Raw genomic sequence first — 18609 nt, forward strand, 5'->3', positions numbered from 1 at the left:
ACATCAAACCGCTGGTCGTTCTGGATGTCATGTTGGGTTTAACGTTCTTTGCCCACATGCAGAAACACTCACAGAGAGACTGGTGTAAAAGTTCAAAAGGATTTATTTTCCTTATTCACAAAAAACTCAGAACGGGTAGTTGCGCTTGGCATCAATAAAGGGTTCCGGGTTCAGCCGCTCACTGAGGGAGAGAGATATGGTGAGTACAGGATCAGCGAATCAACTCTGTTGAACTGGTTATGAAGCTCTTACTTGTGGGAGTCGGGGTCCGAACAGAGGAGGAGGAAGGCCAGGCACCAGGAGGTGGGTAAGTCCAAAGGGCGACAGCTGGGCAGAGAGTCGGAGGGTGGACAGGTTGTGCTTAGACCGCACGGAGAAGTAATGGAGCTGACTGCCAACTGAGAACTGCACCGGTAAGTAACTGGGAAGGTGAAGGTGAGGCTCGGGCTCCCAGTTAGAACTTTCACAGTGCCTCTGGAGGTTTTCTTCCAAAAAGGGATGACTCGAGTTCTCCTGAAGGCTTCCAGTTCAGGCAAACACTCTGGCGAAGATGTGCTGGCAGTCAGCTGCTCATATACTCCACCAGGAGATGGCAATTCCCCACAGGTGCGTCTGGTTAGGACCTGCCGGCACGCCCTCCAAGAACCAGCTGTCATCAGGCGCCCTCTGGTGGATGATCTGAAAAGAACCCACCAGCCTGGTACCTAACAGTACCCCCCCCTCAACGACCGCCACCTGGCGGTCCAGAAGAGGTAGAGGGCAGGGAGGAACGGAAATCACTAATGAGGGAAGGATCCAAAATAAAAGAACCAGGCACCCACAAGCGGTCCTCTGGACCATAACCCTCCCAGTCCACCAGGTACTGCCAACCCCGCCCCCGCCGGCGCGAATCCACAATCCGGCGGACTGTGTAGGCAGGGTGGCCCCCAATAATGCGAGGAGGGGGTGGCTCCGCAGGGGGGCACAAGGGACTGGAATGGACCGGTTTGACCTGGGAAACATGAAAGGTGGGGTGGACACGAAAAGAGGGCGGCAGACGTAAACGAACAGCAGAGGAGCCGACCAGCTTCTCAATCTCATAAGGACCAATGTAACGGGGGGACAATTTCCTAGAAACAGATTTCAACAGAATGTCTTTAGTAGATAGCCAAACCTTTTGGCCCGGAACAAGAGTGGGGGCAGGTCGCCTCTTGCGGTCGGCCCAGCGACGATTTAGTTCAGCCGTCCGGTTGAGGGCAGAAATCGCTCTGTCCCAGAAGGTCTTACAACGACGGATATGGTGTCGTACAGAGTTGACTGCAATCTCTTTCTCCTCAGCAGGAAAAAGCGGAGGCTGGTACCCTAATGAGACTTCAAATGGAGACAGACCTGTTGCAGACGAGAGGTGGGAGTTGTGCGCATACTCAACCCATGGTAAGTAGAGGCTCCAATCCGTCGAACTGGATGATGTGAGACATCTAAGGGTGGCTTCCAACTCTTGATTCATTCGTTCCACCTGGCCGTTAGACTGAGGATGATAACCGGAGGTTAGAGAACTCTTGGCCCCTAGGGCCGAGCAAAAATGCCTCCACACCTGAGAGGAAAACTGTGGACCTCGATCAGAGAGGATCTCCTGTGGAATCCCATGCAGTCTGAAAACATGTTTCACTAGTAACTGTGCTGTCTGGAAAGCTGAAGGGAGTTTTCTCAGAGGAATCAAATGGCAGGCTTTAGAAAAACGATCGATTATGGTTAAAATAGTAGTCATACCTCTGGAGGCTGGTAGACCAGTCACAAAGTCAATGGCGATGTGGGACCAGGGGCGAGTGGGTGTAGGTAGCGGTTGCAGGAGACCAGACGGAGGCAGATGGGATGCTTTGTTTCTGGCGCAAGTTGGACAGGCCAACACGTACTCCTTGACGTCCTTTTGAATGGACGGCCACCAAAAACGTCGATTAATCAGGGCAACAGTTCTGCTAATCCCTGGATGGCCAGAAAATTTAGAGGCGTGCATCCAGGTGATCAGGCGTGCTCGAATAGATGTGGGAACATAGACTCTGTTGTCTGGGCCTGTGCCTGGGTCGGGTTCTGTTTGCTGAGCTTGTTCCACCAAATCCTCGATTTCCCAGGTAACCATGGCAACAGAGCAGCTAGACGGCAGGATGGGAGCCGGCTGTCTCTCGGCATCGGTTGGCGAATACAACCTGGAGAGCGCGTCGGGCTTAATGTTCCTGGATCCTGGACGATAGGAAATACACAGGTTAAAACGGGAGAAGAACAACGACCATCGGGACTGACGAGGATTAAGTCTCTTGGCAGATTTGAGGTATGATAAATTCTTGTGATCTGTCCAAACAAGAATGGGATGCTCGGCACCCTCCAACCAGTGTCTCCATTCTTCCAATGCCAATTTAATGGCTAGTAACTCCCTATCACCAACATCATAATTTCTCTCAGCAGGAGAAAGTCTACGGGAGAAAAACGCACAAGGATGGGTCTTGTGATCGGTTGCTGTGAACTGTGAGAGAACCGCTCCCACCCCCGTCTCAGAGGCATCTACTTCAAGGATGAACTGTTTGGTGGGATCTGGTTGTATGAGAATGGGAGCATTCGCGAACAGGGTCTTTAGCTGTGAGAAGGCAGCCTCTGCTTCCGGGGACCAGCTAAACGGAACCTTGGTGGAGGTCAGGGCAGTCAAAGGTTGGGCTGTTTGGCTGTAATTTCGAATAAACCTCCGATAGAAGTTGGCAAAGCCGAGGAACCTTTGTAACTGCTTACGGTTCTCCGGGGTGGGCCATTCTAGGACAGCTCTGATCTTCTCCTCAGTCGGCCTTACCTGTCCACCCTCGAGGACATACCCCAGAAATGTGACTGATTGTTGGTGGAATTCACACTTCTCTGCTTTAACAAACAGTCTATTCTCCAAGAGGCGTTGGAGAACCTGGCGGACATGGTTCTTGTGTTCAGGTAAGGTCTTCGAATAGATCAGGATGTCATCTAAGTAGACAAACACAAAGACATTTAAGTAGTCTCTTAGCACATCATTCACTAAAGCCTGAAAAAAGGCTGGGGCATTACACAAGCCAAAAGGCATTACCAAATACTCAAAGTGGCCCAAGGGTGTCTTAAAAGCTGTCTTCCATTCATCACCTTTTCTGATTCGGAGCAAATGATAAGCGTTCCTTAGGTCCAACTTAGTGAATATGGTAGCTCCGTGGAGGGGTTCAAAAGCAGAGGAGAGTAACGGTAAGGGATATTTATTTTTAATTGTTATCTGGTTTAATCCCCTGTAGTCAATACAGGGTCTCAGAGAACCATCCTTCTTACCGACAAAGAAAAACCCGGCCCCCAGAGGTGAAGATGAAGGTTGGATTATGCCCGCTGCTGTGGATTCCTTTATGTACCTCTCCATTGTTTCCCGCTCAGGTTTAGAAATACTATAAAGTCGACTATTGGGCAACGGGGCTCCAGGCAGGAGATCAATTGCACAATCATAAGGTCTGTGAGGTGGTAAGGACGCGGCTTTAGACTTGCTGAACACCTGTGCCAGATCGTGATATTCTGCCGGAACTCTGGAGAGATCAGGAGGATCCGCCTCATTGCCGTTAGCTGGGGAGGGACCTGGAGGAACGGCAGAGCGGAGACAGGTTGAATGACACGAAACAGACCAGGAATCAATATGTCTGTCGGACCAGTTTATATTTGGATTATGTTGCTGTAACCATTCGAACCCTAAAACTAATGGTGAGCTGGCCGTGGGAAAAACATAAAAAGAAATAGATTCGGAATGATTGCCAGAAACGGTTAATTGTAAGGGTCTTGTCTGATGGGTTATCAGAGGCAGCGCCTTCCCATCGAGGGCGGAAACACGAAGAGGGGTGCGTAGGGGAACTGTTTCTATGGCCATTTGTTGAACAAAATTGACATCCAGTAAATTGCATTCACAGCCGGAATCCAATAACGCCGACAGAGTCATAGAGCGGTTTTGAAAATGAATGGTTGCGGGCAACAATAAACGAGGTGAGTCTGATCTTCTTTGATGGTCCGCCAGTTCCCTCGTAGTTACTGACGGACCTTGGCTTTTAACAGTGTGGGGCAGTCGGCAAGGAAGTGTCCTGCTTCTCCACAATAGAGACAGAGTTTCGCCCGCATCCTTCGCTGTCTCTCCTCAGGCGTCAACCTAGCTTGGCCAATTTGCATTGGTTCTGGATCAGATGAAACTTGCCCTCTCTCTACCTGGACTGAGTGGCGGGGAACAGGAAGCGATCTGGGTACTACGCTTCGGCTGTTTCTTTCCTTAGCTCGTGCACGAATACGGTTATCTATTCTTATGGACAGTTTTATTAAATCCTCGAGAGAACCGGGCTCATCTAAAGTAGCCAGTTCGTCCTTTAGGGAATCATTTAAGGCATCCAAATACGCGCTCTTTAAAGCCGGGGAGTTCCATCCCGAGGCAGCGGCTTGGATGCGGAAATCAATAGAAAAATCAACTACAGATCTCTGCCCTTGTTTCATTTTCAGCAGAGTGCGAGAACTCAGGGATTTATCAGTTTCTTGATTGAAGGCTTGTTTAAACTCTGTTAAGAATTCAGCAAAAGAGCAGCCGTATTCAGGGGAGGAGGAAAACTTGGCTTCAGCCCAATCTAGAGCGCGGTCAGATAGATGTGCAATAATGTAAGATATCTTGGCTGAATCTCGGGCGAATCTATGAGGTGAGTGATTGAATTGAATGTTACATTGCATCAAAAAACCCCTGCATTTACGGGGATCTCCGTCAAACCTGGAAGGGTTTGGCAGCTGACAGTCGGAACTCGTGGGCTGAAGCTGGACTCCGGAAGCTGGATCAGGAGACTGCGAGGGATCTTGTGCTGACTCCGGGGCGGACTCCGAAGTGGACGCCTGGGGAAAGTGACTGCGGAGAAAACTGGTTAGCTCAGCTAAACGACTATTTGTTTCTGCCTGCCGATTACCCAGTTCCTGAAGTGCAGCCTCATGGTTTTGAATTAGCGTTTGTTGGTGATGCAGTGCTCTCCGGATTGTTTCTGCTGGAACATCCGTTTGGCCAGAGTGTTCTGTCATGTTGGGTTTAACGTTCTTTGCCCACATGCAGAAACACTCACAGAGAGACTGGTGTAAAAGTTCAAAAGGATTTATTTTCCTTATTCACAAAAAACTCAGAACGGGTAGTTGCGCTTGGCATCAATAAAGGGTTCCGGGTTCAGCCGCTCACTGAGGGAGAGAGATATGGTGAGTACAGGATCAGCGAATCAACTCTGTTGAACTGGTTATGAAGCTCTTACTTGTGGGAGTCGGGGTCCGAACAGAGGAGGAGGAAGGCCAGGCACCAGGAGGTGGGTAAGTCCAAAGGGCGACAGCTGGGCAGAGAGTCGGAGGGTGGACAGGTTGTGCTTAGACCGCACGGAGAAGTAATGGAGCTGACTGCCAACTGAGAACTGCACCGGTAAGTAACTGGGAAGGTGAAGGTGAGGCTCGGGCTCCCAGTTAGAACTTTCACAGTGCCTCTGGAGGTTTTCTTCCAAAAAGGGATGACTCGAGTTCTCCTGAAGGCTTCCAGTTCAGGCAAACACTCTGGCGAAGATGTGCTGGCAGTCAGCTGCTCATATACTCCACCAGGAGATGGCAATTCCCCACAGGTGCGTCTGGTTAGGACCTGCCGGCACGCCCTCCAAGAACCAGCTGTCATCAGGCGCCCTCTGGTGGATGATCTGAAAAGAACCCACCAGCCTGGTACCTAACACTGGATGGAGGCGCAGAACCTGTGAAGAACAAAACTGTTGGAAATCGTCTGAAAGACAAACTTCAGAAAGCAAAGAGACTTTCAGAGTCCAGGGCCGGCGAGTGGGACAACATCTTGCCTCCTCTGGTCAAAGACGTCTTCATCCAGGTCCTTCAGGAGCTGCAGGTGGAGATCCAGCAGTGTTTCGGAGAGGCAGACCTGACAGCCGCTCTGAGGGCCAATGAGAGGAAATGCCCCGTTCTGTCCAACGACTCAGATTTTTACATCTTTGATGTGCAGGAAGGGTTTCTTTCAATTGATGGATTCCAGTGGGAGTCTGTGACACAAGGAGCCATTCCTGCTCGGCGCTACAGAATCTCACAGTTTTGTAGATGTTTTAATGTCGACGAGAAGCACATGCCCGTCTTTGCTGCTTTATCAGGAAATGATTACTCACAGTTGGAAAAAGAAGACATCAAAAGGTTAATCAGAAGATATCCTGAAGCTCAGCAGCCAGGAGGATCCTCTACCTGTCGACAGCGAGCCATCCTCAGGCTTTTAGGAGATTTCAGGGGGAAGACGCCTGAAGAGGCTGTGACAGCAGCTCTGCAGCTGGCTGGCAGATCTAAGCAGGAGGACATCAAACTTTTCCTGAATTCAGCTCAACAATATGTCTTAAAGGAGCCACCTCGTCCCAACCTGCCTCAGTGGGTCATCCAGGAAATTCAGAGAGGAAGACTGACCTCCTTTGTCACATCTGTTGTGATCCAGAAGTCAATGACCTTGACTCCACTGGTGGAGGACTTCTCCCAGCCCAGCAGCTACAGTGCGTCCCTCCGGATCCGACAGTTCTTTTACGGACTGTTGCTTGGATCGGAGCCATGCACGGAATATGACCGGGAGGGCACTGAAGATATGCGTCCTAAACAGGTCACCCCTGTCCAAGCAGGTGTGACACCAGAGGAGCTGCAGAAACTGGAGCTGGAACATCTGAATGAGGTAAAACTGCTTCACTTGGATCATGCTGTTCACTGATAAGATGTTGCTCCAGGTTACAATGAAAACCAATCAGTTAAAAATAGCAGAGAAGTAAGATATCGCAACATCTCGTAACACCAACAGTAACATACCAGGGCTTTAACATACATGAGGTGTAACAAGATGTCAAGAGATCTTACACTCATAGTAACACGCTAGGAATTTAACACACCAGGGATGTAACATGCTAGGGATGTACCACCATGTCACGAGATCCTGTTAATGAACAATGAGTGAAACAAACTAATGTCTCTAAAAATCTAAAAATTCTGCTGTGTTCTTGCTGGTCCTTTATTTCTACTGTGTGCATCTATGTAAACTATTAACGTTCTCCTCTGACGATGCCCACCTCCAGAAGTGATGCTGCCCTATGCAGGTTGGAGTGCTCTGCTGATCCTGGGGGTTACATTGCCTTTGGCTTTGGCTCTTGTTGCTCCATCATGGCAACCTGCTGAGGTTAGACTAAGAGCAGTTTAATGATCTCAGTGTGGTACCGACTACCAACCATTGATCAGAGATCCAAAAGTGTAGCCTATAAGGAAGCCCTTCCTCATGGGTCCAGTGTCTGTGGTGTTGTGTTCAGTGCTAACTGGGCGTCTTTTATGACAAGCAGAGTCCCTCACTGGGCAGAATGGTGACGGAGTTGAAGTTAGAGGAAGGAGAGGGAAAGAGAGAAGCTGGATGTTATTTTCTGTAGTAGCACAGGGAAGTAGACATTGGGCAGAATGAAGGACACCCTGAAGTCCCCGACTGAGGTCCTCTGTGTTGCTGCACCTTTAAGCTCCTGACTGAACAGCGGTTCATGTTACCTTCTCTTCTAAGGATCAAGATGAAAAATAAAACCGTGCAAGGAAATCATGACTCTATTTCCTCTGCAGGCTCCTGAGGATCTACGCCACACCGTCTTGTATGAAGCTCTGGGATGTTCAGGCTTGGACCTTGAACACATCCCGGACCAGCTGAAGCTGACACTCTGTGTGACCCGGTTCTGGTTCTGGTACCAGAACCGCCAGCAGAACCCCTTAGAAGGGTTCAACATGTCCTGCCTCCAGGCCCTGGTCCTCGGATTCCTGCAAGGAAACACTGATGGAGGTGAGGCTCAGCTGGATGATGTATGACGGATGTATGACGGTTGGATGACGGTTGGATGGCGGTTGGATGACGGTTGGATGGCAGTTGGATGGTGGTTGGATGGCGGTTGGATGGCAGTTGGATGACGATTGGATGATGGTTGGATGACGGTTGGATGGTGGTTGGATGACGGTTGGATGACGGTTGGATGGTGGTTGGATGGTGGTTGGATGATGGTTGGATGACAGTTGGATGACGGTTGGATGACGGTTGGATGGTGGTTGGACGGCGGTTGGATGATGGTTGGATGACGGTTGGATGGTGGTTGGACGGTGGTTGGATGACGGTTGGATGACGGTTGGATGGTGGTTGGACGGTGGTTGGATGACGGTTGGATGACGGTTGGATGGTGGTTGGACGGTGTGTCCCTGTTGCAGGCAGTGCGGTCCGGTCCAGCCCGGGGGCGGTGGCTGCTCGGCGCCCCCTGCAGGCCGGTGCTGCTCATGCTTTCAGCCGCTGGTTGACCTGCCTGAGGCAGAGCCTCCACCTCAACCAGCTGCTGCGCTTCCCTCTGCCGGAGCCGCAGTGCTGCAGGTAAACACCCTGCTGATCTTCAGACAGGCAGTATTCTAGCTGACCCCTGACCTCTGACCCTGCCTCCAGGCTGTACTGCGGTCCATGGCTCCACCAGCTGCAGAACCAGCTGCTGACCGACTCCAACGCTTTCAGAGAGAGTAGGGAGCGGCTGCAGGACGGCGAGAGAGAGCTGCTGGACAGAGCCCTGACGGTCATCCAGTCTGCTGGACAGGAAGCTGATGAGGAACTGGCTAGGGGGCGGGGCCAGTTCATGGGGCGGGGCCAGTTCATGGGGCGGGGCCCGTTCAGGGGGCGGGCCTCAGCTGGAAGACAGATCAAGCACAGGAGGCTGGTCTCAGCTTCAGGATCGTCCCTAATTAGAGCAATTCCCTCACCCCAAGGAGGGACCCCAGAAGGATTAAGGTCCCCATATAGAGAGTCTTCACAACCATTAAAGTCCCCATGTACAAGAGATGGAAGAACATTTTTCCATAGTTACCAGAATAATTTTCCCACCAGGAGGACGGGCCCAGACGATGACGGGAGGGAAACGCAGAAGAAAAAAAACAGACAGAGGGAATGAAGGTTTGCAAATCGTTGACAGGAAGCTGATGTTGCTCCCTGAGGAAACCTGTTGCTGTTGCTCTCAGCAACCTGTTGCTCTGGTTTTATGCTACTTTAATGTGCCAAATGTGTGTTTTTAAGGCTGAGTGTTGAGATGGGAATACAGGTTTTAACTAGGACATTCTGCTCTGAAGGCTGCAGCAATCTGTTTCTGCTCTCTGCTTTTAAACTATATTTTATCTTGGCTGTTTAATGACAACTGTTTTAGAGCAACAGTTTCTCTTTTGTTCAATCAAATATGAAAACCTGAATGAACTGTAATATATTAGGTAAAATTAGTCTGAAGGAAGATCTCAGTTCAATAAAACACCTTCATGAGGCTGATTATTATCTGATAATTATCTGATTATTATCTGATTATTATCTAATTATTATCTGTTTATTATCTGATTATTATCTGAGAGAGTAGGTACTCTCTCAGATAATACTCCCGGGTTCTCTGGGAGTATGGGGTACCGGGCCCTTTGATACGGGCTGTCAGGTCCCTGTATGACCGGTGTCAGAGTCTGGTCCACATTGCCGGCAGTAAGTCGGGCTCGTTTCCGGTGAGAGTTGGACTCCGCCAGGGCTGCCCTTTGTCACCGATTCTGTTCATCACTTTCATGGACAGAATCTCTAGACCAGCCAAGGTGTTGAGGGGATCCGTTTTGGTGGCCTTAGGATCTCATCTCTGCTTTTTGCAGACGATGTGGTTCTATTGGCTTCATCAGGCCGTGATCTGCAGCTCTCGCTGGAGCGGTTCGCAGCCGAGTGTGAAGCGGTCGGGATGAGGATCAGAGCCTCCAAATCCGAGGTCTTGAGCCGGAAAAGGGTAGAGTGCCTTCTCCGGGTCAGGGGGGGTGTCCTGCCCCAAGTGGAGGAGTTCAAGTATCTCGGGATCTTGTTCACGAATGGGGGAAGAAGGGAGCGGGAGATCGACAGGCGGATTGGCGCAGCGTCTGCCGTCAAGCGGGCGCTGTACCGATCCGTCGTGGTGAAGAGAGAGCTGAGCCAAAAAGCGAAGATCTCGATTTACCGGTCGATCTACGTTCCCACCCTCATCTATGATCATGAGCTTTGGGTCGTGACCGAAAGAACGAGATCGCGGATACAAGCGGCCGAAATGGGTTTTCTCCGTAGGGTGGCTGGGCTCTCCCTTAGAGAGAAGCTCAGTCATCCGGGAGGGACTCAGAGTAGAGCCGCTGCTCCTTCACATCGAGAGGAGCCAGTTGAGGAACATCTGGTCAGGATGCCTCCTGGACGCCTCCCTGGTGAGGAGTTCAGGTCCCACCGGGAGGAGGGGAAAACCCAGGACACGCTGGAGGGACTATGTCTCTCGGCTGGCATGGGAACATCTTGGGATTCCCCCGGAAGAGCTGGAAGAAGTGGCCGGGGAGGGAAGTCTGGGCCTCCCTTCTGAAGCTGCTATCCCCGTGACCTGACCTCGGATAAGCGGAAGAAGATGGATGTATGTATGTATGGATGGATGGATATTATCTGATTATTATCTGTTTATTATCTGATTATTATCTAATTATTATCTGTTTATTATATGATTATTATGTTTATTATCTGATTATTATCTGTTTATTATCTGATAATTATCTGATTATTATCTGATTATTATCTGTTTATTATCTGTTTATTATCGGATTATTATCTGATAATGAATTGGAGTTCATTAATTAATATATTTTCTGAATGTTTTATTGAATCTGTTGGTTTTTTTTATCTTGTCCAGCAACATTTGCTGATGTTTCCATGGTGACGTGAGATCAGGGGAGGCAGGTGGGCTACAGTTTGTAGGTGTAAGGAAACAACACACAAACGGCTGTTAGCTTAGCTAATAGCAGCAGCAGCTATAATCTACCACAACAATCACTTATTAATAATCGCAAAATACACATTGAGCCTAAAAGCATCCAGACTGGATGTTTTGTTCTTTGTGTGGCAAATATTTGAGTGTTTTTTGGTGTTGAATCCTGAAACATAAAGTGCCGTTGTTGTCAGTTGCTATGGCAACGAGTCTGCGTGTAGCTTGGCCGACACACAGGGCGAGAAGGAAGTGGTTTGGAGTTGTACTCCCGTTTTTCCCTCTGCAGTGGATCACAGCACTACATTAATAAAAAATGCATTTCCAAGTTTCTCTGAGTTAACGTTGCTCTGGACGGCATGTAAAAGTCTTTTTGCTCTCCGTCGTCTGCATGCATGAAATTTCAGAACGTAAACAATAACATGCAAGGAGTTTATGTTAGTAAATCTGATTAAGTCAGTGCCTCACCAGCTGTGACTCTCACCACACGTCACTGGTTTCCAGTCACTGTTTTGTGCTGGACAGTAACAGAGAACATTTACTTTAATAAAGTTTTGACTGTTTATTTTTGCTGTGTGTTGACCTTTGACCCCGGCTCTTGGTGTGTCATTGTTTTGCCCCAGTGGACCCTGCTGGTTCGGCTCCTGGATGAACTGGGAATGTGGTGGGATTTGATTTCCTGGTTTTGTTTCTGATCTGGATTCAGGAACGTTCCGGCCTGTGGGACGTGTTCACACCCGCCTGGTTTCTGTTTTTTCCTCTTCAGGGTTTCAGATCAAACCGTTTTAAATACCAAAGGAAACACAGAATCCAGTTTTTGTTTATTGTGAAGGAATAAAATCAACCTGATCTTTACCCCAGTAACAGTAATCACACCCCAACCTGATTTATCATCCAGCTTTAAATCCACATCCGGAGGCCCACATCCCTGTGCTGCCACCACCATGCAGTCCTCTGCAACACGCCTCCCTCTCTCCGCAGTGACTCCACCCTGCACAGGTAACGAGCCGCGGATTGGTCCAGATGTGTTCGAGCAGGAGCGGAGGCCGACAACAGACTGCAGTCCACCAGGTGGCGACACCTGCTCGATGTGTTGGGCTTTAGGGAGCAGAAGAAGAAGCGGGAGGGGGTGTAAACAGTAGGTCGCGTCGGTCAGAGTTTGCTCAGGTGAGTTCTGTCCGCGGCAGGAGGATTCATGTCTGCGCAGGTAAGTTTGTTGCAGCTGTTTTAATCTCTACCAAACTCCTCTGACTTTCTGTCTGATTCTAGCTGCCTTTTAACGGCTCAGATAACTGAAGGCTCCGCAAATATCGGTATGAACTGAAGTGATAAAAGGTTTATTAATGCGGATTCATCGCGCCGAACTGAAGCCAGACTCCATATTAGTGGGGTCAGATCCTCTGCTCGTGTGTTTGTTTCGGTCACAGGCAGAAATCTGTAAATCCTCAGATTTCCTAACGGAGTTCTGGAGTGGGGCTGACCCGCAGGACAAGCACGAGACCTCAGAGTCCACCGCGTGAAGAGCTAATCAGGTCATAGGTCACATGCTGCATGTAGGGCGGGGCTCTGTGATGCCCCCAGGGGCAAAAAACAGTCGCAACCTTCCGGTCCAAATTCAATCAGAATTTTAGGGTTATTAATTTTATGGCTGAAACGTAATTTATTTATCAGCCGTTTCTGCAACACCAAGAGAACCAGTCATGTCTTTCCCAAATGTTCCTGCTATGGCAGATAAAATCCTCTCTAACCACGGATCAGCCGGATTGTAAAGCTGGTTGTGCATGTGGCTAAACAACAACCAGAGATTCTGAAAAAGACTTTTCCATTCTTCTGAACACTGAAAACTAAAACTGAAGATGTTTCTTAGTGTCCCAGCAGCAGGATGGAGCGACCTGAAATACTCTGGACTGTAAACGCTGAGCTGGCAGCACAGTGACCGTCATGGATAACCACGGGATCCTCTCTGAACGTTTCCACCTTTATGACGGACAAACATGGGATAAAGCAATTCTCTGCAAACTTATTTCATTTTATCAATAGGAGCAACAACATGGCCACAGAACAGCCGGCTGAAGGACGCCTGATTAGGACGGGACCCACCTCATATCAGGCCCGGTTCGGCTTGGCCCGGTTCGGCTCGTTCTTCATCTCTAAACGCCTCTGATGAATCGAGTTTCTCTACTTCACAGACGTGATGAACCAACAGGTCTCCTTGGCACCTTGCTGCTCAGCACGCTAATAGCTGATGGTACTAAACCTCATCCAGCCCCGACCCAAAACCCCAACCCCGACCCGCCGGGCAGGTGGTGTGGATGGAGCGACTCCACCTGAGCCAGAGGTCAGAGCCGAGGTCCAGACAGTAGCCTTACTCCCATCCTCTTCCAGAAGGCGTCTGGCCACCGGCTCTACAGACGGGACAGTACCAACCCGAATCGCTGGAAGAAAACTTCTGAGTAACAGAAAAATAAAATACAGTGGTTTAAAAAACCTCAAATTCCTCTAAAGTAAAAAGCCATCAGTGAACTCTGATGCTAATTCTGTACTAAACTCCAAACCTGAATAATTTCTTTGCTGACTTTAATGAACTCAATGATTCTTAAGATTAGGGACAAAACATGTCCTCTGGATAAAGAGCAGAATTTGAATAAAATATAATTTCTTCAAATAACTGACTAAACTAACCTGGGCCATGTCAGAACAACAATGTATGTTTTCCTGCTGTTTGCTGCATATTTTTTATTTAAACTTTATATTTAAAATCCCTTGTACTGGAGCAGAACTCAATACATTATAATAGTTTAAAACAATTCAAGGAATACTAAGATAATATATTAATTAAGTATAAGTATTCAAATAAATAATTATAAAAGTATCAATAAATTGAATTAAAAATCATTTTAATATATTTTCCAACTCAATTGAAACCAGTGCCGTGTGGTGAGGCTCTGACTTAATCATAATTACATTTACAAATATAAACTCTGCATGTTATTGTTTACATAAGGAAATTCTTCGCATGCGGACAACGATGGAGGGCAAAAACACTATTCTTTAGCTCCATGGCTAGCTCCATGGCTAGCTCTATGGCTAGCTCCATGGCTAGCTCCATGGCTAGCTCCATGGCTAGCTCTATGGCTAGCTCTATGGCTAGCTCCATGGCTAGCTCTATGGCTAGCTCTATGGCTAGTTTTATGGCTAGCTCCATGGCTAGCTCTATGGCTAGCTCCATGGCTAGCTCTATGGCTAGCTCCATGGCTAGCTCCATGGCTAGTTCTATGGCTAGCTCTATGGCACAGGTGTCAAAGTCCAGTCCTCAAGGGCCGGTGTCCTGCAGTTTTTAGATGAGCCACAGGTACAAAACACTGGAATGAAATTGCTTAATTACCTCCTCCTTGTGTAGATCAGTTCTCCAGAGCCTTGATGACCTAATTATTCTATTCAGGTGTGGTGCAGCAGAGGCACATCTAAAAGTTGCAGGGCACCGGCCCTTGAGGACTGGACTTTGACACCCCTGCTCTATGGCTAGCTCCATGGCTAGCTCTATGGCTAGCTCCATGGCTAGCTCCATGGCTAGCTCCATGGCTAGTTCTATGGCTAGCTCCATGGCTAGTTCTATGGCTAGCTCCATGGCTAGCTCTATGGCTAGCTCCATGGCTAGCTCCATGGCTAGTTCTATGGCTAGCTCCATGGCTAGCTCTATGGCTAGCTCTATGGCTAGCTCCATGGCTAGCTCTATGGCTAGCTCTATGGCTAGCTCCATGGCTAGTTCTATGGCTAGCTCCATGGCTAGCTCCATGGCTAGCTCTATGGCTAGCTCCATGGCTAGCTCCATGGCTAGTTCTATGGCTAGCTCCATGGCTAGTTCTATGGCTAGCTCCATGGCTAGCTCTATGGCTAGCTCTATGGCTAGCTCCATGGCTAGTTCCATGGCTAGCTCTATGGCTAGCTCCATGGCTAGCTCCATGGCTAGCTCTATGGCTAGCTCCAGGGCTAGCTCGCTGTTTCTGTCTCTTACTCTGCTGTTGTGGAGTCACAATGTCTGGGATCATGAGCGCCCCCTGCCATGAGGCCAGAGAACTGCATTTTGTCAACTCTATCAGAGTGAGACTCTTTCAGTGATAATGTTGACAAATCTCACTAAAGTGTGCAGTTAATTAATTTTAATGCATTTTACATAAATGGCATTTCTTCACATGCATCAAGGATTTCTTTTTACTCACTGGTTCGTCTCTGACAGATGGACTTTTTGTTTTTAATCATTTTTAGTTTGTTCTTGAGACACATTTGTCTGTAAAACTGAGTAAAAATGTCACTAAAAGGGTCATTGATAAATAATTTTATATGTATTTTTGTCAGATGGTGATGTTAGGTCCAGTAAAAATGTAATATCTCAGCTGGGAGCCTGCAGCGCCGCATCTTTACGTTCAGAAACATTTTGTTATGTTTCAACACATAAGCTTGAGGAATAATTACCTTTTTAAAAAAAAATAAAAAATTAACCTATTTTGTCCCTTATCTCAAGAATCACGGGCTGCACAGTGGTGCAGTTGGTAGAGCTGTTGCCTTGCAGCAAGAAGGTCCTGGGTTCGATTCCCGGCCCGGGGTCTTTCTGCATGTTCTCCCTCCAAAAACATGACTGTCAGGTTAATTGGTCTCTCTAAATTCTCCCTAGGTGTGTGTGTGTGTGTGTGTGTGTGTGTGTGTGTGTGTGTGTGTGGTTGTGTGTCCTGTCTGTCTCTGTGTTGCCCGGCGACAGACTGGCGACCTGACCAGGTGACCCCGCCTCTCGCCTGGAACGTAGCTGGAGAGGCAGCAGCTCCTCCTGACCCCACTAGAGACAAGGTGTTAGAAAATGGATGGATGGATCTCAAGAATCATTGAGCTGCTTTTGAAACCATCCATTTTCTGTTCACCCTTTGTCCCCAATGGGGTCGGGAGGAGCTGCTGCCTCTCCAGCTATGTCCCGGGCGAGAGGCGGGGTCGCCTGGACAGGTCGTCAGTCTGTCGCCCGGCAACACAGAGACAGACAGGACACACAACCACACACACACTCACACCTAGGGAGAATTTACACAGACCAATTAACCTGACAGTCATGTTTTTGGACTGTGGGAGGAAGCCGGAGTACCCGGAGAGAACCCACCATGCACAGGGAGAACATGCAAACTCCTTTTGAAACATTGATCAATAATCTGATCAATAATCTGATGCATCAATCAGATGAAATGTTTTATGATGAGGATCTCTGATCAGTTTTGCTGCTGAAATGTCATAGAAATAAACTTTATTCTGTGGTCAGATGCTAAAGGTCGTCACTATGGCAACTGGCTGCTCGGAGCCTGTTTACCAGCTGGTTGGTGGGAAGTTGAGTGGAAGGAAAAACTGTCTCTTCCTCAGGTGACCGTGCTGTACTTCGCTAGGAGCGCCGAGCTGACCGGACTCAGGGAGGAGGAGCTAGTTGCCGTGCCAACGCCAATCAGCAGCGGGGACCTGTGGGCTCTGTTGCTACGGAAACAGCCCAGGTAGGCACACTCAGACGCAGCGATCAGGTGGCGGCGCGATGTGCTGACGGCGACTCGTCGTGTTTCTGCAGGCTGGTGGCGCTGCAGAGCCGCGTGGTGCTCGCCGTACGCCGGCAGTACGTCGCCATCGGCAACCAGCGGCTGAGCCTGCAGGACGGCGACGAGGTGGCCGTGGTGCCGCCGCTGAGCGGAGGATAGAACCGAACCAGAACCGGAACCGGACCGAGCTCTACACATGGCGGAGCCGCCCAGGGACATCTTCCGGCTGAGCCGTGATTGGCTGTCAGTACAGGAAGTGGTGGACTCGGTCAGCAGCAGCCGCTGCGGCGCCGTCTCTGTGTTTATAGGTACGACCTTCACCATCCTCCTCTTCCTCAGGGCAGGCCTTCAGTTCTGATCAACCAATCGGATCAATACCAACTGATCAGGAACCACATCCTAACCTGGTGACGGTCGCTCCGCCGCCCCCAGCGGGCGGCCGGCTGTGGGCGCTGCTGACCCGTTTCCTGTGCAGGTGCGACCCGGGAGGACCAGGTGGAGGGCAGGAAGGTGATTGGCCTGCAGTACGAAGCGTACGAGGCCATGGTCCAATCAGAGCTGAGCCGGCTGGCGGCGGCCCTCAGGGCCCGCTGGCCCTCGCTGCTGCACGTCTGCATCCATCACCGCCTGGGGTGAGGCTCCGCCCACCGCGCTGTGATGTCATCGCCGCCAAGTCTCACCCTTCTCTTCGTCCCTCAGGTGGGTGAAGGTGGGCGAGGCCAGCGTCGTCATGGCGATCTCCTCTCCGCATCGCCAGGACGGCCAGGAGGCCATCCAGCACGCCGTCACCCTGCTGAAGGCCAGCGTCCCCATCTGGAAGAAGGTGGGAACCGGGCCAGAACCGGGCCAGAACCGGGCCCAATGCTGACCACTTATCCTGACTTCTGATTGGTTCTGGTTGGTTCTGATCCACAGGAGGTCTACGACACCCAGGAGTCGTCCTGGAAGGAGAACTCAGAGTGCAGCTGGTCACAGAGGGGAGGAGCTTCTGACTGACCTCAGAATGACCTCTGACCCCAGTGGAACAACTGGTTTATTCTAACTGTATAGTTAAAGTAAAAGCAGCTCCTGCAGGTCATTCCTGATCCGGGTTTCTGGATAGAGTGGCACTCTGTCCTCATAGAGGATCTTTGATACGCTAAGAGTTCTCACTCCTTCTGGTTTTCTCACCTGGGCTCCATATTTGGTCGTGGCTTCCTCATGTCTCCAAGTTCCACCAATAAAAACGCAGATTCTCATTTTTTCTGTTTTAGTTTTTAATGAGAAACAGAAAAATGTTTCAAATAAAGTTTAAAGAGGAAAAACTGAAACATCCTGATGTTCTGGATCAACCGGACCGACTACCATCCAAAGAACTCGAGCAGAACCCAGAGGCTGAACCAGGTCCAAACCGGATGTCCGACTCCCTCATGATGTTCTGCTGCAGTCTGGGTCATGGGACAGGAAGTGATGTCATCATACCACAGAAACTCGAGTCCTGGTGACCGTCCTGAAGCTGGATGGAATCTCAGCAGAACCTCGGACCAGAACCAGAACCAGATTCTACTGAAATCCTCACACTGATTTTAATCTGATCCAGTTGGTTCTGATTTGGTCTATCGGACCTGATGAGGCCCAGTTCTCTGCTCCAGAACCAGCTGGTGGTTGTCTTTGGACACAGCTTCCTGGACAGAACCAGACAGATCAAAACGGGTTGGACAAGAACCACAGGAACGGGTCGGACTCCCTCCAACAGGAAGTCCAGATTGGGAATCATGACTTGGCAAAACAAAGCCAAGCAGCCGGTCCAAAAGGTTCTGGTTCTGAATCAACAGCTGGGCCCACAGGGACCACCCGGTCCTGACCTCTGACCTCTGACCAGAACCAGCACTGGGAACCGGATCACCATGACGGTGGACCAGCAGCTGGTTGGAAGCATTTACTACAGTTAAACAAAGGTCACGACCCCAAGGAAGAACTTCCTGTTTGGTTTACTAGACTCAATCTGGCTAACTGGACTGGATTCAGGAACAGAACCAGAACCCAACCAGAGCTCCTGATGAACCAGCAAGTACTGAGGTTCTGCTGCTGGTTCTGGTCCTACTGGACCTCTCTGGGTCGGGAGGTTCTGGTTCGGTTTCAGGTGTTGAAATGTTCGTTTCCTGTCTGAGTCATTCAGTCTGACTCACCTGTGGATGCAATGTTTCCATGACGCCTTCAGGGCCCTCAGGTAAACTCACCTGTTCCATGAC

The 18609-nt window shown here is 49.6% G+C and overlaps 3 protein-coding genes across 4 annotated transcripts; all 3 read left to right on the plus strand.

Annotated features, from left to right (window-relative positions):
* Positions 1-5860: 5860 nt before the first annotated feature.
* Positions 5861-9355, plus strand: LOC116725034 (protein asteroid homolog 1-like). The gene is made up of 4 exons (XM_032570898.1): positions 5861-6715; positions 7633-7846; positions 8263-8419; positions 8489-9355. Exons 1-4 carry the CDS (start codon positions 6134-6136, stop codon positions 8982-8984), a joined length of 1449 nt encoding a protein of 482 aa, XP_032426789.1. The 5' UTR covers positions 5861-6133; the 3' UTR covers positions 8985-9355.
* Positions 9356-11895: 2540 nt separating this feature from the next.
* On the plus strand, positions 11896-16567 carry mocs2 (molybdenum cofactor synthesis 2). 2 transcript variants are annotated; one of them, XM_032569248.1, is made up of 4 exons: positions 11929-12024; positions 13007-13155; positions 16215-16339; positions 16411-16567. In XM_032569248.1, exons 2-4 carry the CDS (start codon positions 13063-13065, stop codon positions 16535-16537), a joined length of 345 nt encoding a protein of 114 aa, XP_032425139.1. In that variant the 5' UTR covers positions 11929-12024; positions 13007-13062; the 3' UTR covers positions 16538-16567. The 2 variants fall into 2 exon arrangements, with proteins under 2 accessions (XP_032425140.1, XP_032425139.1); XM_032569249.1 differs by lacking the exon at positions 13007-13155 and having other exon boundaries at positions 11896-12024.
* On the plus strand, positions 16536-17616 carry LOC116723985 (molybdopterin synthase catalytic subunit). Its single transcript, XM_032569247.1, has 4 exons — positions 16536-16686; positions 16854-17010; positions 17078-17201; positions 17294-17616. The coding sequence occupies exons 1-4, from the start codon at positions 16575-16577 to the stop codon at positions 17372-17374; spliced, it is 474 nt and encodes a 157-aa protein (XP_032425138.1). The 5' UTR covers positions 16536-16574; the 3' UTR covers positions 17375-17616.
* Positions 17617-18609: the final 993 nt, after the last annotated feature.

Source organism: Xiphophorus hellerii, chromosome 8 (assembly GCF_003331165.1).
Source record: "Xiphophorus hellerii strain 12219 chromosome 8, Xiphophorus_hellerii-4.1, whole genome shotgun sequence".
Lineage (NCBI taxonomy): Eukaryota > Metazoa > Chordata > Actinopteri > Cyprinodontiformes > Poeciliidae > Xiphophorus > Xiphophorus hellerii.